Source organism: Sorex fumeus, unplaced genomic scaffold (genome assembly GCF_029834395.1).
Source record: "Sorex fumeus unplaced genomic scaffold, SorFum_2.1 ptg000043l, whole genome shotgun sequence".
Taxonomy (NCBI): Eukaryota; Metazoa; Chordata; class Mammalia; order Eulipotyphla; family Soricidae; genus Sorex; species Sorex fumeus.
The window spans coordinates 31,609,736-31,634,788 of record NW_026606100.1 but is presented as its reverse complement, the minus strand read 5'-3'; the positions used below and the strand labels follow the sequence as shown (position 1 = coordinate 31,634,788).

General features: G+C 54.5%; 2 protein-coding genes across 3 annotated transcripts; one reads left to right on the top strand and one right to left on the bottom strand.

The window, feature by feature from the left end:
- The first annotated feature begins 10,740 nt into the window (after positions 1 to 10,740).
- On the top strand, positions 10,741 to 19,487 carry CUEDC2 (CUE domain containing 2). Its single transcript, XM_056121024.1, has 9 exons — positions 10,741 to 10,957; positions 17,534 to 17,617; positions 17,952 to 18,095; positions 18,188 to 18,249; positions 18,334 to 18,464; positions 18,552 to 18,731; positions 18,865 to 18,926; positions 19,014 to 19,074; positions 19,164 to 19,487. The coding sequence occupies exons 2-9, from the start codon at positions 17,544 to 17,546 to the stop codon at positions 19,308 to 19,310; spliced, it is 861 nt and encodes a 286-aa protein (XP_055976999.1). The 5' UTR covers positions 10,741 to 10,957; positions 17,534 to 17,543; the 3' UTR covers positions 19,311 to 19,487.
- Positions 19,488 to 19,603: 116 nt separating this feature from the next.
- Positions 19,604 to 22,115, bottom strand: FBXL15 (F-box and leucine rich repeat protein 15). Of its 2 annotated transcripts, XM_056121022.1 has the most exons (5): positions 21,994 to 22,115; positions 21,730 to 21,897; positions 21,389 to 21,542; positions 20,588 to 21,093; positions 19,604 to 19,919 (listed from the first exon to the last, which is right to left on the bottom strand). In XM_056121022.1, the coding sequence occupies exons 2-5, from the start codon at positions 21,768 to 21,770 to the stop codon at positions 19,730 to 19,732; spliced, it is 891 nt and encodes a 296-aa protein (XP_055976997.1). In that variant the 5' UTR covers positions 21,771 to 21,897; positions 21,994 to 22,115; the 3' UTR covers positions 19,604 to 19,729. The 2 variants fall into 2 exon arrangements, with proteins under 2 accessions (XP_055976997.1, XP_055976998.1); XM_056121023.1 differs by lacking the exon at positions 21,994 to 22,115 and having other exon boundaries at positions 21,730 to 21,955.
- Positions 22,116 to 25,053: the final 2,938 nt, after the last annotated feature.

The following is a 25,053-nucleotide window of genomic DNA, read 5'->3' as shown; positions in this document are numbered from 1 at the left end:
GCCTCCAGCCCCCGCGGCCAACGCTGCCCCTGGCACCTGCATCTGCTCGCTAACCTGGACTGCCACGCTGCGCGTTACTCTCACACTCCTGTTGGCGGGCAGCAGGAAGGCCAGGACTTCTGCGTGCCTGATCCACCTCCGTTGGGCTTGGGAACTGAACTCATCCTCTCTCCAGTTTGTAGCACTGTAGCACAGTCCTCCCAATGTTCATCAATTTGCTCGAGCGGGCATCAGTAACGTCTCACAACAAATTGTGAGAATTGTTGTTACTGTTTTTTAGCATATTGAATACCTCACCGGGAGCTTGCCAGCCTTTGCCAAGTAGGGGAGATACTCTCAGTAGTTTGCCCGGCTCTCCAAGAGGGGTGGAGGAATCGAACCCTGGTCGATCATGTCGGCTGCAAGGCAAACGCCTTACCCACTGTGCTATCGCTCCAGCCCTCCCCAGTTTGTAGTGCAAAGTAATTCAAGGACCTAAGTCCGTTGTCTGCTGTGGGCCAGACAACGACTGTTTTTTTGTTTTGTTTTGTTTTGTTTTTGGGTCACACCCGGCGATGCACTCAGGGATTACTCCTGGCTATGCTCAGGGGACCATATGGGATGCTGGGAATCGGAACCCGGGTCAGTTGTGTGCAAGGCAAACGTCCCACCCCCTGTGCTATTGCTCCAGCCACACAACAACCATTTTCATATTTCGGGTCGGGTGTTTCCCTACCTATGTAACAGGAGCCCAATTTCCTGCTGGGATAGAAGGAGCAAGGGAGTTGCGAGGCCTGGGCGAATCAGAGTGAATGGATCTCTGAAATAGTGGACCTCCCTACCCAGCTGGCCTGGCTGCTCTTCATCCGCTCTCCCCCAGGGTACCGCTGACCCCTCTTCTAGCATCCCTGGTCCTGTTGGCCACCTCCTACCCTCTGAGGGCTTTCTGATCTGGTGATGAGGTGAGAGGCAGAGCCAAGGAAGGGATGCTAAAGACAGACTTCGAACTGACTATTTCCAGTGATGTAAGCGTTCTCTGAGACTCCATGTCTTTACTGTGAATGAATATGACCTCTTCCCCTTCTGCTATAAAGTTCGCTACATTTGGAATATCTGTTGAATAAATGGCACAGTCTCCTGATTCTTGCTAAATTTCTTTGTGTCTGTCTCTGGGGTAGGGATGGAGTGATGGAGTGGGGCAGGGAAGGGGGCCACTGCCCCCAGCTCTGTGTTGGAGAGACGGGAGGTGCCAGGTCTCTTGTGCATGTGCTTGAACTTCAGTACAATAGACTTTTTTCGTTGGGGTGCGGGCCCACCTGGCAATGTACACACCTGGCAATGTTCAGGGCTTACTCTGGCTTTGTGCTCAGGAATCACTCCTGGTGATGCTTGGGGGTCCATATGGGATGCCAGGAATCAAACCCTGGTGGGCCACATGCAAGGCAACACCTTACCCACTGTACAATTTTTCTGACCCTAGTACAACCGTCTTTAATAAGTTGAAGTTGGCAAATATTCTTGATATTCTAGGAGGTTGCTGGAGGGTTAGACTACATAAACAGTTTTAGCTATACTTGGCTCAACTGACAGTGCTTGGATTGAACTGGGGTTGAGTGCATGCAAGGCAATTGCCCTGACCCCCATACTATCTCTCTGGCCCCATGATGGTTGACTTTGATCTTTGAAGCACCAAAGATCATGTTTTTCTCTTTGTCCTGGTTCCTACAGAGCTCAGAGGCAAATCTACTTAGTATCTGGTAGAAATCTTGAAATCTGAACTGATATTTAATTTTTTTTTACTTTTTTATATTTTGTTTGGGGGCCACAACTGGCAGTTCTGAAGGTGTATTCCTGGCTCTGTGCTCAGAAATGACCCTGTGTGTGCTCAGGGGATCATATATGGTGCTGGGTATTTGAACCAGAGGCCCAGCAGAGGGAGACACATGTCAGGAAGTGCCTTACCTCTTGGACTGTCTCTCTCACCCCTTTGCTTTTTATTTTTTTAATTAAAAAAACACAGGAGGGTTGGAGCGAGAGTACAGTGCATAGGATGTTTGCCTTGCATGTGGCCAACCTGAGTTTGATTCCCTGGCACCCCATATGCTCCCCCAAGCCTGCCAGAAGAGATCCCTGAGTAAGAGCTGAGCACTGCCAGATGTGGCCCCCAAACAAAATATAAGCAAACAAACAAACAAACAAAAAAAAACAAAACAGGAGAGTCTTATGATGTGCCTGCTGTGTGACCTTAGGCAAATTATTTTCTCTCAATTTCTTCAAACACAATTTTCTCATCACAATGGAGATGATGGTATCAGTATTTATCTCATAAGATAAAGGGACAATAGCATGAAATTCTGTATACTGCAGTGTTTGCTACAGTACCATGTACCATGTACCAAGTGCACAAATGTTGGTTTTGTCTTGGTTTGTTGGCAGTGCCAGAAACAAAATTCAGAACCTCGTACAAGTGCTGTGCTGATAAGTCACATCCCAATCCCACAAATATCAGTAATCTTTAAAATTTTAATTGCAATACAGAAATACTGTCACTGTCACTGTCCTCCCGTTGTTCATCGATTTGCTCGAGCGGGCCCAGTAACATTGTGAGACTTGTTACTGTGTTTGGCATATCGAATATGTCACGGGTAGCTTGCCAGGCTTTGCTGTGCAGGCGAGATACTCTCAGTAGCTTGCTGGGCTCTCTGAGAAGGGCAGAAGAATTGAACTCAGTTTTAGGTTCGAACTCGGGTCAGGGTCGGCTGTGTCGGCCGCATGCAAGGCAAACGCCGTACCTGCTGTGCTATCGCTCCAGCCCTACCCTGGACTGAACAGAAATACATGGAGCAAAATTTAAAGTCTTTTCTTTTCTTTGTTTTTTACTTTTTTCTTTCTTTCCCTCTTTCTTTCTTTTTTTTTTTTTTTACTCCTGGGTATCTCAGGGATTGGGTGCCAGGTATCTATGGGGTGCCAGGGATTGAACCCAGGAATCAAGCCCAAGTCTGCAGGATGAAAGGCAGGTTTCTTGCACACTGTACAATCTCTCCAACTCTAAAATCTTTTCTAATCTTCACCCTTAAATGAGCCCTAGGGTCCAATATTACCTTTCCTAACTGTTTCCTAAGCACATAGAAGGCATTGCACTGTCTTGCCTATTGCCAGGCCTTTTTTTTTTTCTCATCTTTTTTTTTTCTTTTTTGGGGGGTGGGGGTCACACCCAGCGATGCTCAGGGGTTACTCCTGGCTCATGCACTCAGGAATTACTCCTGGTGGTGCTTGGGGGACAATATGGGATGCTGGGGATCGAACCTGGGTTGGCCACATGCAAGGCAAACACCCTACCCTCTGTGCTATCGCTCCAGCCCCCTTTCTCATCTTTAACTATTAAAAATCCAGCCAAGAGGAGCTGGAGAGATAGTACAGCAGGTAAGGCACTTGTGTTTCACGCAGATGACCTGGGCTCAATCCCTGGCATCCATATGATCCCCTGAACCCTCCAGGAGTGATTCCTGAGTGCAGAGACAGAAGTAACTCCTGAGGGGCTGGAGTGATAGTACAATAGGTAGGGTATTTGCCTTGCATGTGGCCAACCTGGATTCAATCCCAGACATCCCATATGGTTCCCCTGTGCACCTCTAGGAGTAATTCCTGAGTGCAGAGCCAAGAGTAACCCCTGAGCATTACCGAATGTTATCCAAAAAGAAAAAAAAAAAGTAACCCCTGAGCATAGCCAGTGTGACCCAAGACCCAACATTCCCCCCACCAAAGAAAAAAAAAACTCCAGCCAACAAATTTCTTTTTTTTTAATTTTTATTAGTGAGACACCATGAGGTACAGTTATAGACTTACAAATTTTTGTGCTTGGGTTTCAATTATACAATGATCAAATACCCATCCCTCCAGCAGTGCCCATTTCCCACCACCACGGATCCCAGTATCCCTCCCACCCCCCAACCCCCCTCATCCCACCCTGTCTCTGTGGCAGGGCATTCCCTTTTGTTCTCTCTCTCCTTTTGGGTGTTGTGGTTTGCAAAAGAGGCATTGAGTGGCAATCATGTTTGGTCTATAGTCTACTTTCAGCATGCTTCTCGCATCCTGGGAGGATCCTCCCAACACCCTTTATTTGGTGCTCCTTTCTCTATCTGAGCTCCCTTTTCCCTTAGCATGTGTGATTGGCCTCCAAGCCATGGAGCAAACCTCCTGGTACTAATCCCGGCCACTCTTGGGTGTTAGTCTCTTATTTCCAACAAATTTCTTGAATGTATATTTGCCAGGAACTCTTCTAGGTCCTGTGAATAGAGTAGTGAGTGAGACAGTCATGATATTCCCTGTCCAGTGGAATTGGCATTTTGGTGGGAAGAAATGGAGTTGGACAACTGAAAATTAGGTGGCAAAGTTGTGCTATAGGGAACTGGAGAGACAGTACAGGAATTAAGGCAATTGCATTGTGTGCATTCAGGTCGTCTGCATGCAAGACAAACGCCCTACCCTCTGTGCTCTCATCCAGCCCTGTTTTAACTTTAAAAACTGGACTGTATGCTGATAAAATAAACCTCCTCAAATCTTTCTTTTTTGGTGCTGGATAGTGAACCAGGACCTTATACATTAGAGGTTTGCACCACTGAACTACATTCCCAAGCCTCAAATTCTTTTTTGAAACAAAGTGATTTCCAAATAAGTTATAAGCCATGCTCCAAATAAAGTGTATTCTGTATTCTCTTCCCTCCCTGTCCTCTCCTGCCCTGACCCTCACATCTCTCACTCGTGCCCGTCTCCGTGGATCCTCATTGCAAGCAGATGTTCTTCCCAAGGCTTCCACTGAGACCTGGAAATGGCCAGAGGCAGACTCAGCCTTACTCCTGCCCTCGCCCACCTGATTACAGGCCTCCTGAAGGAGGTGCCTCTGCTCTGCTTGGTCCAGGCCCCGGTGGGAGGAAGACAATGCTGCTGAGAGCCTAGATGCTACCTTCTTTGATCTTCTCTTTGAACTTAACCCTGAGAAGCTCAGGACTCATAAAACATCTGGGCTGCCTTGACTGCTCCCCAGGTCCCCCCCTCTCAGTTTACATTTTACTGGGCAGCCAAGCCTGAGGAGTGACTCACCCAAGGTCACAGAGTGGGTGGGAATCTGGAACTCCCAGACTCCAGTAGGGCTTCCCCTCACCCTCCCAACACCCCTTCAGTCCTGGTTCTGACAGCCTCCTCCACCACCCACTGAATCCAGCCAGGGCATGTGGTTCCAAGTTGATCATTCACCTAATAAACCATGACTGATCTAACCTGGGTGGAAGATGCTCGACTCCAATTCGAGTAGGCTTGGAGGTCTCGGCCCTGGAACCCGCGTGGCTTTGTCCCTCTGCCAGTACCAGATCCTCCAAATTCCAGTAGGCGGGGGTCACACCCACCACCTGGCCCCCTGGCGCCGTGTAATCCCATCAGCGGCCAAGACTCAGAGACTATAAAATCCAGATCCCGGAACCGCGCGGCCGCGAATGCATCTTAACAGAACTTTTTTTTTTTTTTATGACATCTTATTGTCTTATTTATTGTCTTATTCCTACTTTGGACAAACTTGCAGGCTATCGAATGTAGCCTGCCCACAGGGCAGAGTCTGGCAAACTCCCCGTGGCGTACCAAATATGCCAAATACCAGTAACAATGATGGGTCTCATTCTCCTAAATAGCCTTGAATATAATCTCAGGGCTAGGATGAAAGAGACGTTACTGGGGCCTGCTCGAGGCAATCGACGAATAACAGGATGATGAAATGAAATGAAATGAATGATCTAACCTACCTCCCAACTGGGCATCTGACATCTATTTAAGGGAGTAAAATTAGAATAACAAGGGGGGGCAGAAATAATACAGTGGGTAAGGCATTTGCCTTGCACACAGCCTAACTGGGTTTGCTCCCTGGCACCACATATAGTCCTCCTGAGCCCCGCCAGGAGTGATCCCTGAGCCAGGAGTGGTAAACCCTGAGCACAGCTGGGTGTGGTCTCCCCCCCACACCCCCCTGCTTTAAAAAAAAAGGGGGAGGATGTGGCTCAAGTGGTGAAGTACATGTCATGCATGTTTGAGGTCCTGAATTCCATCCCAAGCACCACAGGCCCCCAAACACTGATGAGGTTATCCTCGCAACAACAAATCTCTACTCAAGCACTCGTGTGCAGAGATTCTGCTAAAGTTCTCCAAAGAAATTCTCTGTTCCTGTCATTTAATCTTTTCTTATTTGTTTTGGGCCACACCTGATGGTGCTCAGGGCTTACTCCTGGCTCTGTGCTCAGGTATTAGTCCTGACAGGACTCAGAGGACCACATGGGGTATCAGGGATAGAACCCAGATCAGTCATGTGCAAGGCAAGCACCCTGTCCACTTACTATATTCTTTTTTTTTTCTGTTTGGGTCACACCCGGCGATGCACAGGGGTTATACTCTTGGCTCATACACTCAGGAATTACTCCTTGCAGTGCTCGGGGGACCATATGGAATGCTGGGAATCGAACCCGGGATGTGCAAGGCAAACGTCCTACCTGCTGTGCTATTTCTCCAGCCCCCACTTACTATATTCTTGAGCTCTCATTCAATCTTCATAAACATCCCCATGTGGATATAAGAACTATTCCTATTTCCCAGCAAGCAAACTGAAGAGTAGAGGAACTAACAATGGACGCTAGGTCACCCAGAAGAAGGCAGCTGAGCTATCTGACCTTTAGACCTACCTGCATCTTCCTATATGAGACCCGTTTACTGAACAGCTACTCTGTTCAGAACAGGAGACTAGTGAGGAGAGTAGGACATCTGCAGGTACTTGCTTGCCTGGTAAGGGGTGGAGAGAGGCTTCTCGGAAGAGGAATCTGAGAGAGAAGCTTTCAAAGATGGACAAGTTCCTGGACTGGAGAGATAGTATAGAGATTAAGGTATTTGCCTTGCAGGCAGCTGACCCCAGTTTGATCCCCAGCATTACATATGTTCCACCAAGCATAGTAGTAGCTCCCAGTACTGCCAGGTGTGGCTCAAACCATCACAGTTCCCCACACAAAAAAGCTAGGATTCTAACAGATAGTGATGCATGGATTGGTCAAAGAACTGAGGGCCAGGTCAGTGAGCAAAAGCAGCAGAGTTTCATGGGGACTGGGAAACAGTGGAAGACAGGCTTGAAAGCTAAGTCAAGGCTATGATGTGAAAGACTAGCAGCAGGGGAGGAATTTGGGGACACCATTGGGGTCTTTGGCAGAAAAGGAGTTCAACTTGAGGTTGCCAAAAGGTCTGACCTGCGGCATCATGGAAGATTGGAAAAAGCCCTGGCTGGGATGTGGTGAGCTGACGGCGTGGCACAGCCGGGCGCCAGAACTGAGTTCCGAGGGCGTTGCTAGAGCTTACAGCCTATGGAATTCAGTTCTCAGAGCCAGGTGGCACAGTGCTCTCCATCCTTCTGCTGCCTTCGATGCTGTGTTCTTCCCGCCATTCCCAAGATGGATCAGAGGAGGAGCCTGGAATTTCCAGATACCTTCCGCCCAAGCATCTGAGCTTGGAGCCAAAATTAGGGGGTTCAGAGCAGGAACAGAATCCAGGGTTCTCTAAAGTCCAACAGGAGTTGAAGAGGGAGGGGAGGAAGAGAGAGGAGCTTCAAGGGAGTGGTGAGGATTCGAGAGCCAGGCCTGCCGGATGAGCGTCTGGTGGGTCCAGATGGGGAATTAAGGAGAAGAGCACAAACATGTTTGCTGAAAAGGGCATCTCTCTGCAGACAGCGAACTTCTGGACCAACAGGGGATCTCTGAAATGGAGAGCTCCAAGGGAGGAGCTTGGAAATCCCAGGAAAAGTGAAGATTCAAAGGTCTGGAGAAGGGGCCGGAGCAATAGCACAGCAGGTAGAGCGTTTTCCTTGCATGCAGCCAACCCGGATTTGATCCCCAGAATCCCCTATGGTCCCCCAAGCACTGCCAGGAGTGATTCCTGAGTGCAGAGCCAGGAGTAACCCCTGAGCATCACCTAGTGTGACCCAAAAGGAAAAAAAAAAGGTCTGGAGAAGAGAAGAAAGATTTCCCAGGCATATCTTCTTGCTTTCTGGAGAGTTGGACAGGGTTGGGGTGCTCTTCCCATTTCCAGGGCAGAGCTGCAGCCTAGGCCCGGAGAAGGGTCAAGGGAAAGGATTCCACACTTACCCTTGAAGCCCTCTCGGGAAGCTGGATCTGCAGTGATGCTCGGGGGAACATCCTTAAGTAGGGCACTCACCCCGCCCAGCCACTCCCACCCCGCCCAGCCTAACTCTTCTGAGAAAGGAGGAAGGTGTGGGAGGGCCGGGCAGCCTGCCCAGAGAGTCCTTTCTGTCCTCAAGCAAGAAAGGGGAGCCCCTCTGGCTTTGCCCCCCACAACCTCCTCTGTCCTTCCAAGCATCCTCTTTCTCTCCTGGGTCTCTGAATGGGTCCCTCCCATTCTTCAAGATGTGTCCACTGGGTGCTTCCCTGCTCCAGTGTCCGGGAAATCTGCCCTCATACCTCCTCCGTCAACCTGGTTTCTCCTTCTGAGGTTGGCTGACGGGGCACTGGGGAGCTTGAGCAGAAGCACCTCACTTTTCCCATCAGCTAAGGAGCCCCAAGAACCTGGAATCAGAAGCAAAATTCACCCACGGGAATGGGGAGAGAGGAGAAATCATACTCCCCACCCCCCTCACCATGTGGCTTCCAGCAAAGAGCAGTGGAGACTTTCCCCACCTCCAGGAGGAAGCAACTGAGACCCAAAGGGATAGAAAATCAGGGGTTTCAAAGTGCACCCAGCTGCGGGATCTGTGCAATGTCCTCCAGTGTCCCTGGAGCCCTGGGGAATGTGGAAGTGTCCCTTGTCTGTGCCACTTCCTTTCCTGCCCACCCTCTGAGCCTGACCACTGTACAGGCTTGGGATCCCCCAGAATTTGATCTGGGAGTGAAGAGACTCCCCGAAAGGGTCTTTTCCTTCCCTTTTCCCTGAAAGCACTGGAAGTTCTATTTTGTTTCTTTGTTTTGAGGTAACAACCAACTGTGCTCAGGGCTTACTCCTGGCTCTATGCTCAAAGGTCCCTCCTGGAAGACTCAGGGGACCAAGCACCGTGACCCCTGTACTATCTCTCAGGTTCCTAGCACAGGAAGTTCTTTCTGTAGCTATCCAGTCGCAATCCAGTGCCTTCCAAGAAACAGGGGTTGGGGAAAAGGGAAGGTTGGCTGCAGGGACTACAGGTCATAACTTGAGGAAGCTTTACTGAGGAGATCTGTAAGGTCCCCCAAAGGGGGTGACAGGGAGAGAGGAGTTTTTGGTATTGTGCAATGGGGCCTTTAGAGGGTGTCTGAGGCCTGGGGTTCATGGAACTACCTCATAGCTGGGGGGAGGCTGCTTGGCCAGAGTTCAAAGTGGCTGTGACCCCACCCTTCATTAACCCCAGCAGGGCCAGACTGGCAGTAACTATTTTATGGGAGACCCAACACGGAATATGCTTCTTCCTCCTCCCTTCCTTTTTCTGCCCTCACTCCTCAGCAGCCAACATCTTGTTTGCTTTGAAGCCAGAGGACAATGGCAGGGAGGTGACAGATTGGGGAGAGGGACAGGGTTGGAAGAGGAAGCAGTGAACTCCCCTCTCCCTCTTAATATTGTCATATCAAGTATGACAATAATATTTTTTTTTGCTTTTGGGTCACACCCTATGATGCACAGGGGTTACTCCTGGCTCTGCACTCAGGAATTACTCCTGGCGGTGCTCGGGGGACCATAGGGGATTCTGGGAATTGAACCCGGGTCAGCTGTGTGCAAGGCAAGCGCCCTCCCTGCTGTGCTATCGTTCCAGCCCCAACAATAATATTTTGTCTAGTAATAATATATATTACTTCTGTCCTTAGTAGAAAGGAGAGAACTTTCCTCCTTGAAATGTGAGTTCCCTGAGGATAGGGACAAAGTCTGTGTCCGGGGTACCCTACAAGTGAGACTAGTCCTGAAAAGGGGTTCCCTCTTGTTGACTGCGGAGTCAGTGAACTCATCTTGGATGAGAACCCATTGAGGACTTTTGCAAAGGGTAGCAGCAGGAAACTGAAGCAGCAGAGAGAGAAAGGGGAAGCTGGGGCCTTGCTGGGTCTTAGGGTTCAGTTGTCTTTTCAATGGGAACCCCAGCATGGGCTTGAAGACACTGAAGGTAGGATGTATAATACAGTGGGTAGCACACTTGCCTTGCATGTGACCAACTCAGTTTTGATATCTGGCATCCCACATGGCTCTGCAAACGCTGCCAGGAGTATTTGCTGAGTTTAGTCAGAAGTAACCCCTGAGCATTGCTGGGTGTGGCGTCCCTCCCTAATAAAAAGAAGGGGGCCTTGGAGGTGGGTATCACTGCAGGGGAGGCCTGGGTTGTGCTCAGATCCTTCCTCACCAGGGCACCTGCTGCCTTTCCCCCACTCCACCAATCTCCTGGGTCTCAGCAATCAGACCCTGCAACTCGGTAACCCTGGGGAGTCACAGCAGTTAAGGGAATGCAGAGATGTCAGGTAGGGTGAGGAAATAATCACCTAGGAGCTAATCGGGTGACGATATTAAATCTGGATTGGGGAAAAGTAGCCGGTTTGGGAGAGAGCTTTAGGATTTGAGGAGATTTGCTGGGGCAAGGATTAAGGCGGAGGCGAAGCATCAGGCGGTAGCTAAGGGAAGGGGCAACGGCGCTGTCCATCACTGAGGCTTCTCCCCCTCTGGCTCCTCCCCCTCACGTAACTCCTCCCCTTACATAACTCCTCCCCACTCGCAGCAAATATGGCCGCCGCGCGAGCCCGAGCCAGACCCCAGGACAAAAGGGAATGAACGCAGAGGCCCCGCCCACTCGTGGGCAAGCGCCCTTCTCAAAAATGGCTGCCGGGGCGCTCCTAGAAGAGAACCGCTCTGGGCCCCGCCTTTGATCTCGTTGGTGGGGCTGGGGGGAATGAGAGCTGCACGGCGCGGGACAAGTCGCCGGCGGCGCCCGACGGAGCAGGTGATTTACCCCTCCTGCACCCCCGGTCCGGGTCTGGGAGAGCCGTGGAGAGCGCTGACCCTGGGTCCCCGCCCTGTGTGTGCCCCACGGTAGCCGCTGGGGCCCGCCGGACCCCCGTCTTTGATTCTCGCCGTGGCCCGGCACCTCCCAGCTTGCCCAGGCCGGCGTCCCTCGGCCCGCTCCCGCCCAGGGCCGTAACCGCATCCCGGCGCCCTCACCCCGCCGTGGTGGACCCTGGCAGGTCGCCCCGCTAAGCTTGTTTAAGGGGCTCCTGCTTTAGGCGTCGGCTACCATCACCGTTTGTGCTCCCGCCTGACTTGGGATGTGCGAATCCGTCGTTGTTCCCCTTCATGTCCTTGGCGGCTCTGAGACCCGGCTTGGGGGTCGGAGGACGGTGATGCCCTCCGGGACCTGCATTATGGGACCGAGACCCCCAGGAGCCCGACTTCATGGCGGCAGGGATAAGCGGGACGACCTCCCTGCTAGACCCCGCAGTGGCCGAGACTGGTCCCTCACCGCTGCCCAGGACTCCTCCCACATGGCCTTCCCCAATCTCCCGCCACCCGTGAGCAGTGGCCCATGGCCAGGGACCAGCATCGCACTTCTTCCTTATAGTCGCCCCGAGGTTTGCATGGTGCACGTGGAGAGTTAGGCCTGTGCTTTGCTCAGGGAAGTTCTCTGGCCAGCTGAAGGTAGTGAGAAAGAGGCAGTCCTGGCTGGCTTCAGGGAGGAAGTGAGTCCTGCAAGATGTGAGGGCAGAGTGGTAGGAGACAAGATTCTCAGGTAAGGCTGTCCGAGCAGGGAAACAGGAGCAGGGGCCGGAGAGAGTATAGAGGATAGGGAGTTTGCTTTGCATGGAGTGGACTTGGGTTGGATCCTGGCACCTCCTTTGGTCCCCTAAGTCCTGCCAGAAGTGGTTACTGAGCACAGGGCCCAGAGTAAGCCCTGAGGACCTCTGGGTGTGACCCCAAAACAAACAAAAGCTCAAGGCAGGGCAGGGAGAAGCTTGAGAGCCAGAGCACATGCTCGCCATGTGGGAGCTGGGGTTCATCCTGGGCACCACTGTTCCCCAGCATGGCTGGATGTGCCTCTAGATCTGGGGTGTGTGTGTGTGTGTGTGTGTGTGTGTGTGACTGTTTCCCAGCATGGCTGGATGTGCCTCTAGATCTGGGGGTTGTGTGTGTGTGTGTGTGTGTGTGTTTGTCTGTGTCCCCGTCCGTCCAGGTGAGGAGTTAGTCAGTAGCAGCTTCCAGGCTGTCTGACCTTGCCTAGAACCTAGAGGCATGAGCCCCATCCCGACAGCTTCTTCCTAGAACCTGGGCCTCAGTGCCTTTGTCCTGCCAGAGAGCTGCCAGCAGCCAGTATTGAGGTCCCCCAGGGTGCATGTAGGTCTAGAGGTGGGGGCTGATAGCACCTGGTGTGTTGAGGCCAACAGTTCTGCTCCACCCCAGGGCTCAGCTCCAGTGCTCGGGTTGGGGAGCAGAAGATGGGCCTCCCCAGCTAGGCTCGGGCAGCTTAGACCGGCTGCCCAGAGTGTCCCCTATACAAGGCATGTGCTGGCACAGTAACTGATACCTCTCAAGGGACCAGGGAACTGCCCTCAGAGAGGGTGGCTGTACCTGTCTTCTTAGATATCCCCCTTCCTGGTGCTGCCCTGAGGGGCTGGTGAGATAGTATAGCTGGAGAGGCACTTGCCTTGCATGCAGCTGACCCCAGTTAGATCCCAGGTACCCCCTAGGGTCCCCGGAACCCTGCCAGGAGTGATCCATGAGTACAGATCCAGGAGTAAACCCTGATCATAGCTGGGTGTGACCCCCAAACAAAAGAAAACAAATAGACACCCCCCCTAGACGACCTGGATTTTTTTTATTTGTGGGGATTTATTTGATGGGGATGCCTGGAACCCAGGGTCTCACGTGTGTGGGACAGACGCTCTACTGCTGAGCCACTTCCCAGGCTGCAACCCAGATTTATGTTAGTTTGGAGGGGTCACTCCCTGCAGTGCTTGAGGGGCTACTCTCTGGTGCTGGAGGGGGTGGGGGGATGACCATGTGGTGCCAAGTACCAAACCCTGGCTCCTGGGTACAAACAAAGCCTGTGCTTCTGCCCACTGAGCTATCTCCCCATCCTGTTATTATTTTATTGTTGTGAAGGCCACACCCGGCGTTGCTTAGGGGTCTGAGGCCACTCTTGGTGATGGCTTGGGAACCATCAGGGTCATCCCTGGTGGTCCTCAAGCAGCCTTGTAATGCTGGCATTGGGCCCAGGGCCTCACTCATGCAAGGCATATGCTCTACCACTTTGCCACATCCCCGACCCTATACAGACTGCTGGAGATTTGGATGGGGCCAAGAACTTGTGATTCTCTGTGCTGGGGGTGAGACCCAGGGACTCACACACATGAAGCCTATGCTCTTTAACTGAGCCCCATTCCCAGCTGTGGATTTGAATGCTGACCAGATTCAGGCCAAGTGACCTCTCTCAAGCCACTAAAGGCATCAGCTTGTTTCTTCACCTGTGAAGTTGGAGGTAACTCTTCATGGAGTGTGTTTCGTGGGAGATACTGAGGGTCCATTGGTGAATATGCCAGGTATGTGTTTTAAAACAGCCGAAAGGCCAGAGAGACAGTGCAGGGATTAAGGCTTTGCATGGGGCTGACTCATGTTCAATTCCTGGCACCCCAGCCCTGGTGAGTGTGGCCCTGGAGGCTCCTGTGCCCAGCCAGGGTGGCCCCAGGCAACCACCTGTACCCCAGGGCTCAAGGAGCACCATATCCTTGGTTCTCAGTACTGAACCTCAGGCTGGTTGACTGAACACTGAGTCCCCTGAGCAAACCCCCCCCCTCCAAAAAAAGTGGAAGAACATTAAACATTGACCAAACAGTCCTGTCATTATAGATGTGAAAGGCCCAGCTTGGTATAGTCTGCGATTGAAGGGGAGACGGAGGGTCCAGGCCAGATCCTGGGCGAAGGATGTGGTTAACAGACCTGGAAGGTGCTGGTGCAGGCAAGCAGGTGGAAGGGAGAGACCCAGGTTGGTGGGGGCGTGGAGGCAGGGGTGAGCACTGAGGCAAAGCCACAGAAGAATCTGGGCATATGTGAAAGATGGAGAAGCCACTGATAGATTTATTTATTTATTTTTGCTTTTTGGGTCACACCCAGTGATGCTCAGGGGTTATTCCTGGCTCTGCACTCAGGGGTTATTCCTGGCTCTGCACTCAGGAATTATTCCCGGAGGTGCTTGGGGGACCATATGGGATGCCGGGGATCGAACCCAGATCGGCCGCGTGCAAAGGCAAATGCCCCACCCACTGTGCTATCACTCCGGCCCCCGCCACTGATAGATTTTTAAGTAAGACAAACATGCTTTTTGGTAAAGATGGCTCAGCTATGGTGTGGACATTAGGTTGTTGGGGCAGTGATGGCACTGGGGAGAAGGGTTGGGGATGAGATGAGGGGCCAGAGATAGTGCAGTGGACAGGTTGCTTGGCTTGCACCATCCCAGGCTCGATTCCCAGCATCCCCTATCCTCAGGTCCCCCAAGCACTGGAAGGAATAATTCCTAAATGCAGAACCAAGAGTAACTTTTGAGCACAGTTAGGCGTGGCCCCAAAAATAAAATAAATAAATAAAAGAAGGGTAGAGTGGGAGTAGAAAGTGATGAGCTCAGAGATGGTGGTCAGGACCGATGAGTGGTCAGATGTGGGAAGCCGTGTCCAGGGTCATTCCTGGACTTGTGGCAGGAACCGTGGGTGCGTGGACATCCGTTTCCCTTTCCCGAGGGAAGTCTGAGAGCAGGACAAGACTTGGGAGAATGTGTTTAGGGGCATTTTAAATCTGCTCCATGAAGGTTTCAGAGAGGCAGAAGAAGAAATGTAGGGCTGGAGCAATAGCACAGCGGGTAGGACATTTGCCTTGCATCCGATCAACCCGGATTCGATTCCCAGCATCTCATATGGTCCCCTGAGCACCTCCAGGAGTAACTCCTGAGTGCAGAGCCAGGAGTAACCCCTGTGCATCGCCGGGTGTGATCCAAAAAGAAAAAAGAAAAAAATAGAAGAAGAAATCTAGAGCTCAGGAGTCTAGATGTGGGGGTGAGATGTTTGGGAATTACTGACTGGCAGGAGTTGGTACATCAAGATGTGGGCCAGAGTTGCTGGAGAGACAGTATGGAGGGTAAGGCGTTTGCCTTGTGCACGGCTGACCCTGAACCCCACATATGGTCCCCCAAGCCTCACCAGGAGCGACCCCTGGGCGCAAAGCCAGGAGTCAGCCTTGAGCACAGCTGGGTGTGGCACAAAAACAAAGATGTGGGCAGAGGGCCAGGGATGTAGCTCAGCAGCAGAGCACTTGCCTTCCCTGAGGCCCTGAGTTCCATCCATGGAACTGGGAGGAAAAAAGATGTATGTGCAGACCTCCTGGTGAGGAGGAGGGAGAAAAAGCAAGGGTTAAGGGAGGAAGAGCAGTTCTGAGCCTGAACTTTGGTTCCACCTTTAGAGGGCAGCAGAGGGAGGGCGCTGTGGTAGAAACGGCCAGAGAGTGGAAGTCATGATGCTCAGACTCAACACTGATGCTTTCCAATGGGCAAATGTTAGCTCAAATCCGAAGAAACTGCTGGGTTTGTGGAGTTCATGCCCAATTCAATCAGCTAATCAGTGGCTGAATAAATAGCAGTACTCCTACATTAAAAAAAAAAAAAGAAATTGCTGGTTTTTTTTTTTTTTTTTTTGCTTTTTGGGTCACACCCGGCGATACTCAGGGGTTACTCCTGGCTTTGCACTCAGGAATTACTCCTGGTGGTGCTCAGGGGACCATATGGGATGCTGGGAATCGAACCTGGGTCGGCCGCGTGCAAGGCAAACGCCCTACCCACTGTGCTATCTCTCCAGCCCCAAATTGCTGGGTTTTTGTGTTCTTGGGTTTTTTTTGGTTTGGGTTGTTTTGGTAAGTCAGAACCAGGCAACACGGGCAAGTTGATCTGTGGTTTACTATGATTAGACCAACTTGAATGACTAACTTGTGAATGTAGCCTGAGAAATTCTGATCAAGATGTTGGAGGATCCAGGCTGGAGTTGGGGAGATGTGGGTAGAGTGAAGGAGTAGAATTGAGCATTTGGGAACCCATGATCTGGAATTAGGAGTGGAATGGTCAGGGCCTGATCACTGCTTGAGTCCAGCCGCGGGTGTGGGGAGAGCAGGAAATGGGAAAATCTTTGCATCTCGGGCTTGGCAGCAGAGTGACTGAATGTGGTATCAGTGGGCGCAGGGGGGCTGGGCGTATATTTGGAGGAAGGATGCCCACAAGATGGAGTGAGAATGGGGTGGGTGGAACTGGAGTTCCTCTGAATCTTTTTTTGGTTTGTTTTATTTTGGGGCCAAACCCAGTAGTTCTCATGAGTTACTCCTGACTCCGCCCTCGCGAGTCACTCCTGGTGGGCTTGGGTGCCAGGGATCAAACCCACTCTACTATTGTTCTGGCCCCTATGCTAGATCTTCTGAGTGGGGTGATGAGCAGACATTTGGACCATCAGCTGTTCATTAGCATCCCCATGTTCCTGGCTCCCAAATATAGACTCCTTTCGGGGAGAAGGGGGTGTTAAATGCATACAGGCGAGAATGAAATAATTAGTATTTATTGCATATCTACCAAGTATGGGGGTTTTTCTAGGTGTTGGGTTATACCATTATACAGTGACTAAGTGCCTCTGTTTGGAATTTATGAAAGAGATAGATAATAGGTAAGTAAACCGAATAATTGCGCTTCAGTCCAGGCAGGGGATGAGGGTGTTTGGGAAGGTTCATCAGGAAGGTCTCTCAGAGGTAATATCAGAGCCAGGTGTGTGTGTGTGTGTGTGTGTGTGTAGGTCTCTCGAGGTAATATCAGAACCAGGTGTGTGTGTGTGTGTGTGTGTGTGTGTGTGAACTATGGGGGCATCTGGAGAGTCTAGGAGTCTAGAAGCAGAGTCTAGAGTCTAGAGAAGGAGCAGCCGGGGTGCTGGTGCAGCTGGGGTGGGGTGCGTGAGCAGGGTGGGTGCGGCTAGAGAGGTCCGCCCCAGCCTTGCCAGGAAGGAAGGGCCTTCGTAGGTAGCCCACTGCTGTTGGGAAGGCGGGGTTGGACAAGAAGAGAATTCATGGAGGACTTCCCCTTCTGTCTGCGTCCCACAACCAGAAAAGCCTCTTTGTGCAGAGGGTGGGTGGTCCGTTCTGGGGGGGCGAGGTGGGGGACAAGGGCCAAGCTCCTTCCAAGGCCTGTTCCTGGGGATGCTACACAATGGGCCCCTTGTGGTGGAACTCGGGGGGCTAAGTGGGCCTCTTGGTGATGGGATTCCTCCACCAGGAGGCATGTGACCCCCAGACCTTGGCTTCTTGGCAAGGGTTTGGGCCTGCACTGGGGAGATGGGAGAGGTCAGGATGGGGTGGGAGGAACATCCCCTGGAGACGTCCTGAGACACTGCCCTGCCCTGTCTCAGACTGGGGGAGTGGGCGGGGCAGGGGCCCACAGGGAGCAGCCACAGATGGTTTCCCCCGGGCGGGCCAGAGGGAGGAGCTGGCTGCCCCACGCCTTGTGTCCCTTCAGAAGCGAGATCATGGAGCTGGAGAGGATCGTGAGCACAGCCCTGCTCGCCTTTGTCCAGACGCACCTCCCAGAGGCTGACCTCAGGTAGACCAGCACTCCCAGCAGGAGGATGTGGCCAGGGCCAGGGCAGGAGCTGCGGGACAGCACTCTGCCTCGTGGGAGGGCTGGGGCAGGGAGCTCCTACCTTGGGGGTACCTGTGGTGGTGAGGGGTGGGGGTGCTGGTGCTGACTTGCGGGTCTGACCTTCCCTTTGACACTGTCCTTGTCACCCAGTGGGACCGATGGGAAACGGAGGGAGGGTGGAATACTCCAACACAAGGATTGAGGGCAGACTCATGGACCCCATGGAGCTGAGAGTCGGCGTCTCAGACGGGTGGGGATCTACATCCTACCCAGCATGGTGTGTCCCCTTCCTCAGCGGCTTAGATGAGGTCATCTTCTCCTATGTGCTCGGGGTCCTGGAGGACTTGGGCCCCGCCGGCCCGTCAGAGGAAAACTTCGACATGGAAGCCTTCACCGAGATGATGGAGGCCTACGTGCCCGGCTTCGCGCACATCCCCAGGTGGGGGCCTGGCTGGAGCCGCAAGGATGAGGGGGGCTGGCCGATAGTGGCGGGGCCGTCGCTCATCACTCTCCTTGCCTTTTTTTTTTTAGGGGGACAATAGGAGACATGATGCAGAAGCTGTCAGAGCAGCTCAGCAGCGCCAGGAACAAAGGTGAGTCTGGGAGCTGGGCATCAGCCTCTAACCGCCAAACCCTAACATCCTGGCCCACCTGATACTCTTCTTTGCCTCTTCAAGAGAACCTGCACCCGCAGAGCTCTGAGGTCCAAGGTCAGGTCCCCTTCTCCCCAGAACCCCTCCAGAGGCCTGAAAAGCTCAAAGAAGAAACTAGGTCTTCTCTTGTCGCTACTGGGGACGCCCACGATGAGGTACTGGCAGAGGAGGAGGGCACCAACAAGGGGGCGAGGGGTGGCAAAGGAGGAAGTAATACCTCTTGTCGACATTGATGTCCACAGGCAGCTGGGACTGAGGAAGACCTGCTGCCAGGAGTGGATGTTCTCCTGGAGGTCTTCCCCACCTGTTCAGTGGAGCAGGCCCAGTGGGTGCTGGCCAAAGCTCGGGGGGACTTGGAAGAGGCTGTGCAGATGCTGGTAGAGGGGAAGGAGGGGCCTCCAGCCTGGGATGGCCCCAGCCAGGTATCCCTGCCACGGCCCTACCCCCCTGTAGTAGCCTTAGCTCCATACATCTTAGTGTTAAGCCCCTGCCCAGAGCTTGTCCCTGGGCCCTGCTGGTGCCACAGGGCCGAGACCAGGCTTCCCTTTTCTGCAGGACCTGCCCAGGTGCCTCAGGGGCCCCCAGAAGGATGAGCTGAAGTCTTTCATCCTGCAGAAGTGAGTCTGGGCTAGGCTGGTGGAGCCCTGGGGGGGGGGGTCGTCCCAGGAGGGCGGTAGGACCATCACGCAGCTGGTTTTTGGCAGGTACATGATGGTGGATAGTGCAGAAGACCAGAAGGTGCATCGGCCCATGGCGCCCAAGGAGGTGAGGGGGGACTGCTCGGGGTGTGGCGGGGTTTGGGGGCGGGGAGGTGTCTCCCGGTTTCCTTGTCTCACTCCCTGTTGGCTTGACAGGCGCCCAAGAAGCTGATCCGATACATTGACAACCAGGTCGTGAGCACCAAAGGGGAGCGATTCAAAGATGTGCGGAACCCTGAGGCGGAAGAGATGAAGGCTACATATATCAACCTCAAGCCCGCCCGGAAGTACCGCTTTCACTGAGGTGCCTGCCGGACTCAGCACCAGCCTTTCTCGGCTCAGCCCTCAGAGGGATGCAGGAGCCCTAAACTTCCCACAGGGCCCACCCAAGCCCCGCCCCCTTCTCTACGTTCCTCTCCACAGTGTTAATCTCCTCTTGGAGCTGCCCATGGGTATAGTAAAGGTGGCCCCAGGAAGGTCTGAGTGCATGCTGGTCATTTCTGCCTCAGAGCTGGGGTGTTGGGATTCTGTGTCTGTCTGACTTTCTCTCCCATCTTCAAATCCGTCTCTAGCAGGGCAGCAGCGCCAGGCAAGAGAGGGGTGAAAAGCTCTTTATTGGATGCTCTGGGTAGGGCCGGGCCTTGGCCCCCACAGTCCGGCTTCCCTCTAGCTCACAGTCAGGCCCGGCCACACAGTCCAGCTGTGTCCCATGGGAGCGTGAGTTAGACCTGCAGGTTGACGAAGGGTGCGAAGCCGGCCATGTCCCGCAGCAGTACCAGGGCCTGGTGCAGTGGTGGCTCCACATCGATGTCCACACCACGCTTCCGCAAGCGGCTCAGGCTGACTTCAGCCACATGGTGGCAGTGTCGAACCCGCAGTGAACGCAGCGCCGGGCAGTACTCGGCCAAAGTCCTGGGAGAAGCGGAGCTAGAGTCACTATCGCGAGGGGGTGCTGCAAATACCTCTTCTTCCCTCTAGTCTGGGCATCTTTTCTACTTTCATACACTTGGGGTCTCCACTGAAATGGGGACTTCCTTTTTTTCTTTGGTGTGTGGGGGGCTATGTTGTGCTCCCCGTGGTGCTCAGGGATCACTCCTGGCAGGCTCAGGGACTACATGAGGATTGAAACCGGGTTGCCTCATGCAAGGCAGATATACCCTAGGCGCTGTACTATTACTGTGGCCTTGAGATTTCCTCTTTAAAAGGGCGTCCTGCTCTAAAGATCTGCCAAAGATGGCAAGGTTTCCCACGAACTCTTCCCCATGATCTCAGAGGTACCACAACCCCCATCTGCCCATCCAGAAGTTCTGAGTGGGTCGGAGAGAGTTCAGTGCATGCTAGGCCCACCGGCAACCTCCCCTTAGCACTGCCAGGTGTTTCTCAACTCCTGTCCCCAAACTTTTTAAACTGGCGCGCAGGGCGATGGTGGTTTCTCTGCTTAAGCAATTCTAGAGGCTTCCTGCTTTGAATTGGAGGTTATGTGGCAGAAAGATCCAGAAGACCTGGTTTCTACCTTTTGACTACCAGTACCCACCCTGACCCTCAGCAGTAACTAACCACCAGCCCCTTGGCCTTGGCACCTGATGCTGTCGCTTCCCACACGGAGGCAGCCGGTTAGGTCAAGGTGCTGGAGCTGCGGGCAGTTGCGGGCCAACTCCTGGACGGCGGTGTCCCCCACGTTGGCATTAACGGCGAGCGAGACGCTGCGAAGGCTCGCGCCGCGCCTCTGCGCCAGGTACACGATGGCTTCATCCTTGAGCTGCCGGCAGGCAGTGAGGTCCAGCTCCTCGAGAGCGGGGCAGCGGTCGGCGAGGCCCCGCAGCGCCAGCCCATCCACCCAGTCACAGTGCGCAAGCGACAGGCGCTGCAGGCGGGGGCAGCCTTCGGCCAGCGCCCCCAGCGCGCAGCGGCTCAGTTGCCCGCAGCTGGCCAGAGCCACGCTGCGCAGCTGTGGGTTCCGCGCCAGCACGGGCAGCAGGTCCTCGTCTGAGAGCCATTCGTGACAGGGCGCCAGCGCCAGCTCCTGCAGCCCTTCGGCGTCCCGCAGTAGGCAGGTCAACGCGGCCCGCGGGATCTGCGGACCCAGCTGCGGGCGGGGAGGCGACACTCAGCCGAGCCCCGAACCCGGAGGGCGCTGCCAGTCCGCTCCGAGAGTTCTTTCCGGGCAGCCGCCCACCCGGAGGAAACCCCCAAACGCCCTCGGGGAACACCCGGTACCCGTCCTTCCGGAGCACTCCCCGCAAGTAGCATCCTCCCCTGGCATTTCGGAAGGCCCCAGGGGGGTCTGCCAGGGTAGACCTGAGCTCCGGGGGGGCTGGGGCGGGGCTGAAGGCGGGCGGGGCGGGGCCTAGGCGGGGGGCGGGGCCCGGCCCCGGACTCACCTGAGCGGCGTCAAAGCGGCGCAGCCCCGCCAGGTGCAACTGCACCAGGGCCTGGAAGGCCCGACTGACGCGCTGCAGCCGGAGCAGCTGGCGCAGCGGGACCAGACTCAGGACGTGTGGGAGCAGCACGTCTTCCCAAGGCAGGTCCAGGAGCCTGCGGGTAAAGGGACACTGGGCACGGCGTCCTTGGGCCGCTCGGCACCTGGACTCCTCCTCCGTGACCCTCCTGCGTCCCAGCCGCTGAGAGCGGACCCCTCGACCCGGCCCGTGTTCAGCTCCCCCACCCCCACCCGCCAGGTCCTTTCCCCCGACCCTGTCTCGGCCCCTCCGGCACTCGGTACCTGACGGCTCTGGGCGCTTGCTCCCCTCCGGACGGCTCCATCGGTGGCTCCGCGGTCTCCCGCGCGTGCGCACTGCGCTGCGGCTCTGGCCTTGGGGCGGCCGCTGCGAGTCCGCCTCCCGGAGCCGGGGACAGGCCGATTAAATCGAGCGCCGTCTTCGCGAGGAGCCTGTCCGAAAGCGTTCCGGATGGATCCCGACCGCGACGGGGACCCCCTCCCCCCCCCCCCCCCGCGCCTCCCCGCCCGCCGCCCCGCAAGACCGACCGGCGGCGTAAACGTTAGACCTCGCCTTCTCGGCCACCGGGCTGGAGGCCCGCGGCGGAGAAGGTGATGGGCAGCCGGACGGGCTCGGATTTTCGTCTCGGGCCAGTGGCCGCCTCGGAGTGCAGCGGTGATGGGAGGAGCAGGCAAGGCCCAACGCAGAAGGGGCGGAGCCCGTCTCCTAGGCTCTAGGCCTACCCTCTGCCCTCTAGTTGCGCTTAGCGAGCGACTTTGAAAAATAGGCAACACACTATCTGGCACGTAATAGACGCCGAATAACTGTTGAATGAACGCACGGGCGATGCTAGAATTTTCTACGAGCAGAATTCCTCAGACCTCCCATTCTTAGTTAGTGGTGAAGTATGCAGCTCTCCCGCCCCTTCCACCCTGATTTATTTGGGATGCGTCTAGACCCGGTGTGCGAAGTAGGGGGCACCAGCAAGGGCAGCCAGGTCCCTCTCCTTTTTCCGAGCAATCCAGAGTTCTGAGAAGGATGAGTGCCCGGCCTACTCCTTTGGCCTGGCAGTTTTTTTTTTTCTTGTTTGATTCTTTAATTAATTAATTAATTAATTTTGCTTTTTGGGTCACACCCGGTGATGCACAGGAGTTCCTCCTGGTTCATGCACTCAGGAATTACTCCTGGCGGTGCTTGGAATCAAACCTAGGTCGGCTGCGTGCAAGGCAAATGCCCTACCCGCTGTGCTATTGCTCCAGCCCATGGCCTGGCAGTTTTTTTTTTTTCTTTTTGGGTCACACCTGGCAATGCACAGGGGTTACTCCTGGCTCTGCACTCAGGAGTTGCTCCTGGCGGTGCTCAGGGGACCATATGGGACGCTGGGAGTTGAACCCGGGTTGGCTGCGTGCAAGGCAAACGCCCTACCCGCTGTGCTATCTCTCCAGCCCCAAGGCCTGGCAGTTTTTAATTGGGATGTTAACACCCAGAATTCACAGCAGAGTTCTGTGCTATCCTTTCGCTGAGTCCCCCAAGCTCGGGATCAATTCCGAGGGACGCCTGGAGCAGTGCTTTCCCAGTCATCTGTTGGTGGGGAGTGTTTGAAAGGGAGTACTATTGTTATCCCTGAGAGATTCCCTGTCTCCCTCAGCAGTGCTCCATTGCACTTTTGTGCAACCATTTTATATGCTCCTTCCTGAGGAAAACTGCTTCTTATCTATTATTATCAGAGCTGGAGTTGTCGCTCCACTTTAGTTTTGTTGTTTGGGTTGGGGGCAAATGCTCAGGGATTTCTCCTGGTTCTGCACTCAGGAATCACTCATGGCGGTGCTCCGGGGGGACCACATGGGATGCCAAGGATAGATCCAGATCAGCTGTATGCAAGGAAACACACTACCTGCATTCAGGCCCCATCCACTATAGTTTTTTGTTTTTAATCCACACCCAGGGATGCTGTGAGGGAGAGGGGGGCTACTCTTGGCTCAGTTCTTGGGGGTCATTCCTACTAGTGCTCAGGAAATCATGCAGGATGGGGATTGAACCTGGAACTCCAGCATGGAAAGCAAGTGCTCCAGCCCTTTGAGCCCTCTCCCTGTCCTGGTAACTCCACTTTAAAGATGAAACTGAGGGGCCGAAGCAATAGTACAGTAGGTTGGGCATTTGCCCTGCATGCAGCCGACCTGAGTTCAATCCCTGCTATCCCACATGGTCCCCCAAGCACCACAGGAGTAATTGCTGACTGCAGAGCCTGGAGTAATCCCTGAGCATCGCCTGGTGTGACCCAAAAGCAACAAACAGGGGCTGGAGCGATAGCACGGTGGGTAGGGCGTTTGCCTTGCACGCAGCCGAACCAGGTTCGATTCCCAGCATCCCATATGGTCCCCTGAGCACGGCCAGAAGTAATTCCTGAGTGCAGAGCCAGGAGTAACCCCCGTGCATTGCCGGGTGTGACCCAAAAAGCAAAACAGAACAAACAAAAACAAAAGCAACAAACAAATAAAAAGATAAAGATGAAACTGAGGAGTCAGAGAGACACTACAGGGGTTTGAGGGGCTTGCTCTCTTGCATGCTGCAGACCTGGGTTTGATCCCGTCCACCCTATATGGCTCCTTTAGACCTGCCAGGAGCAATATCTGAACGCAGAGCCAGGACTAAGCTCTGGGCATAGCCAGATGTGGTCCAAATACAAATAAAATAAATGAAGGTGAAACCAAGGCCCAGGAGAGCAAACACGTTGTCCTCGGTGAAGCGAAGCAGGGAGAGTGAACTGGTTTCCCCGGCATCCCTTCCCCACGCAGCGAGAAGGGGGAAGGCAGCTGGAAAGACCAGAGAGGGGTCAACTCGGGTGAGAGACGAGTCCCCTCTTCCTCAGTCGCCTCGGGGAGGGCTGGCTGGGAGGATCGACTCCTGCTAAGATGGAACCACGTGGGCGCGCACCACCGCGGGGCGCGCGCTCCTCCTACCCCCTCCCCGCTTTGTTCGTGCCTCTGCGCCTGCGCAGTGCGACAAATCTGGCGCTGTCCCCTTCAGCACCACGCGGAGCCCGCGCCGCCCCTCCCGCGGTGAGCTTCGCGCGCCCCCGCCTCGCACGTCCCCGCGCCCCCTGACCGCCCAAACAGACCCCCCCCCACCTCGCGTCCTTCCGAGGTCACCGCCTGCCTGCCCCGGTCTTTCCAAGGAGAGCGGCAGCCTTAGTAATTGGTGGCGTTTTCTTAAAATAACTGCGCCCCCTTCTACCTTGGCCAAGGGCACAAGGGCTGTCTGTCCCCTACTTCCTCCAGTCCCGGCGTGGCATCCACCTTCCTGTTCCCAAACCACAGGACATTTAACTCGGGCAGCAAGGAAGTTCTGGAAGTCTGGCTGACACCCCCCCCCCCCAGCCCCATCGTCCTGTGTCCTGGGTGGGTGGTCAGGGTCAGGGCGCCCGTCCGCCCTAGCGGGTTGCGGCTGCGTGCCCCGCAGCTCTCTGCCAGACATCGATGGTCTTCGGGATTTTAGGGGGCGGGTCCAAGTCTACACCCAGGCCGTGTACTTGGTTCGGCCGCGTGCTCGTGGGGGCGGGAGCGCGTGTGGCATGTAACAGGTCATGTGGCCACCTCCTAGGGACACGC

What these genes read in the sequence shown, in the direction of transcription:
- CUEDC2 (XM_056121024.1), top strand. Translation starts at nt 17,544, where the DNA reads ATGGAGCTGGAGAGGATCGTGAGCACAGCCCTGCTCGCCTTTGTCCAG. An exon ending in AAGTCTTTCATCCTGCAGAA is followed by an intron (nt 18,927 to 19,013) that starts GTGAGTCTGGGC and finishes GGTTTTTGGCAG; the next exon opens with GTACATGATGGTGGATAGTG. An exon ending in GGCCCATGGCGCCCAAGGAG is followed by an intron (nt 19,075 to 19,163) that starts GTGAGGGGGGAC and finishes TTGGCTTGACAG; the next exon opens with GCGCCCAAGAAGCTGATCCG.
- FBXL15 (XM_056121022.1), bottom strand. Translation starts at nt 21,770, where the DNA reads ATGGAGCCGTCCGGAGGGGAGCAAGCGCCCAGAGCCGTCAG. An exon ending in GCCGCTTTGACGCCGCTCAG is followed by an intron (nt 21,094 to 21,388) that starts GTGAGTCCGGGG and finishes CCCCGCCCGCAG; the next exon opens with CTGGGTCCGCAGATCCCGCG. An exon ending in GTGGGAAGCGACAGCATCAG is followed by an intron (nt 19,920 to 20,587) that starts GTGCCAAGGCCA and finishes CGCTTCTCCCAG; the next exon opens with GACTTTGGCCGAGTACTGCC.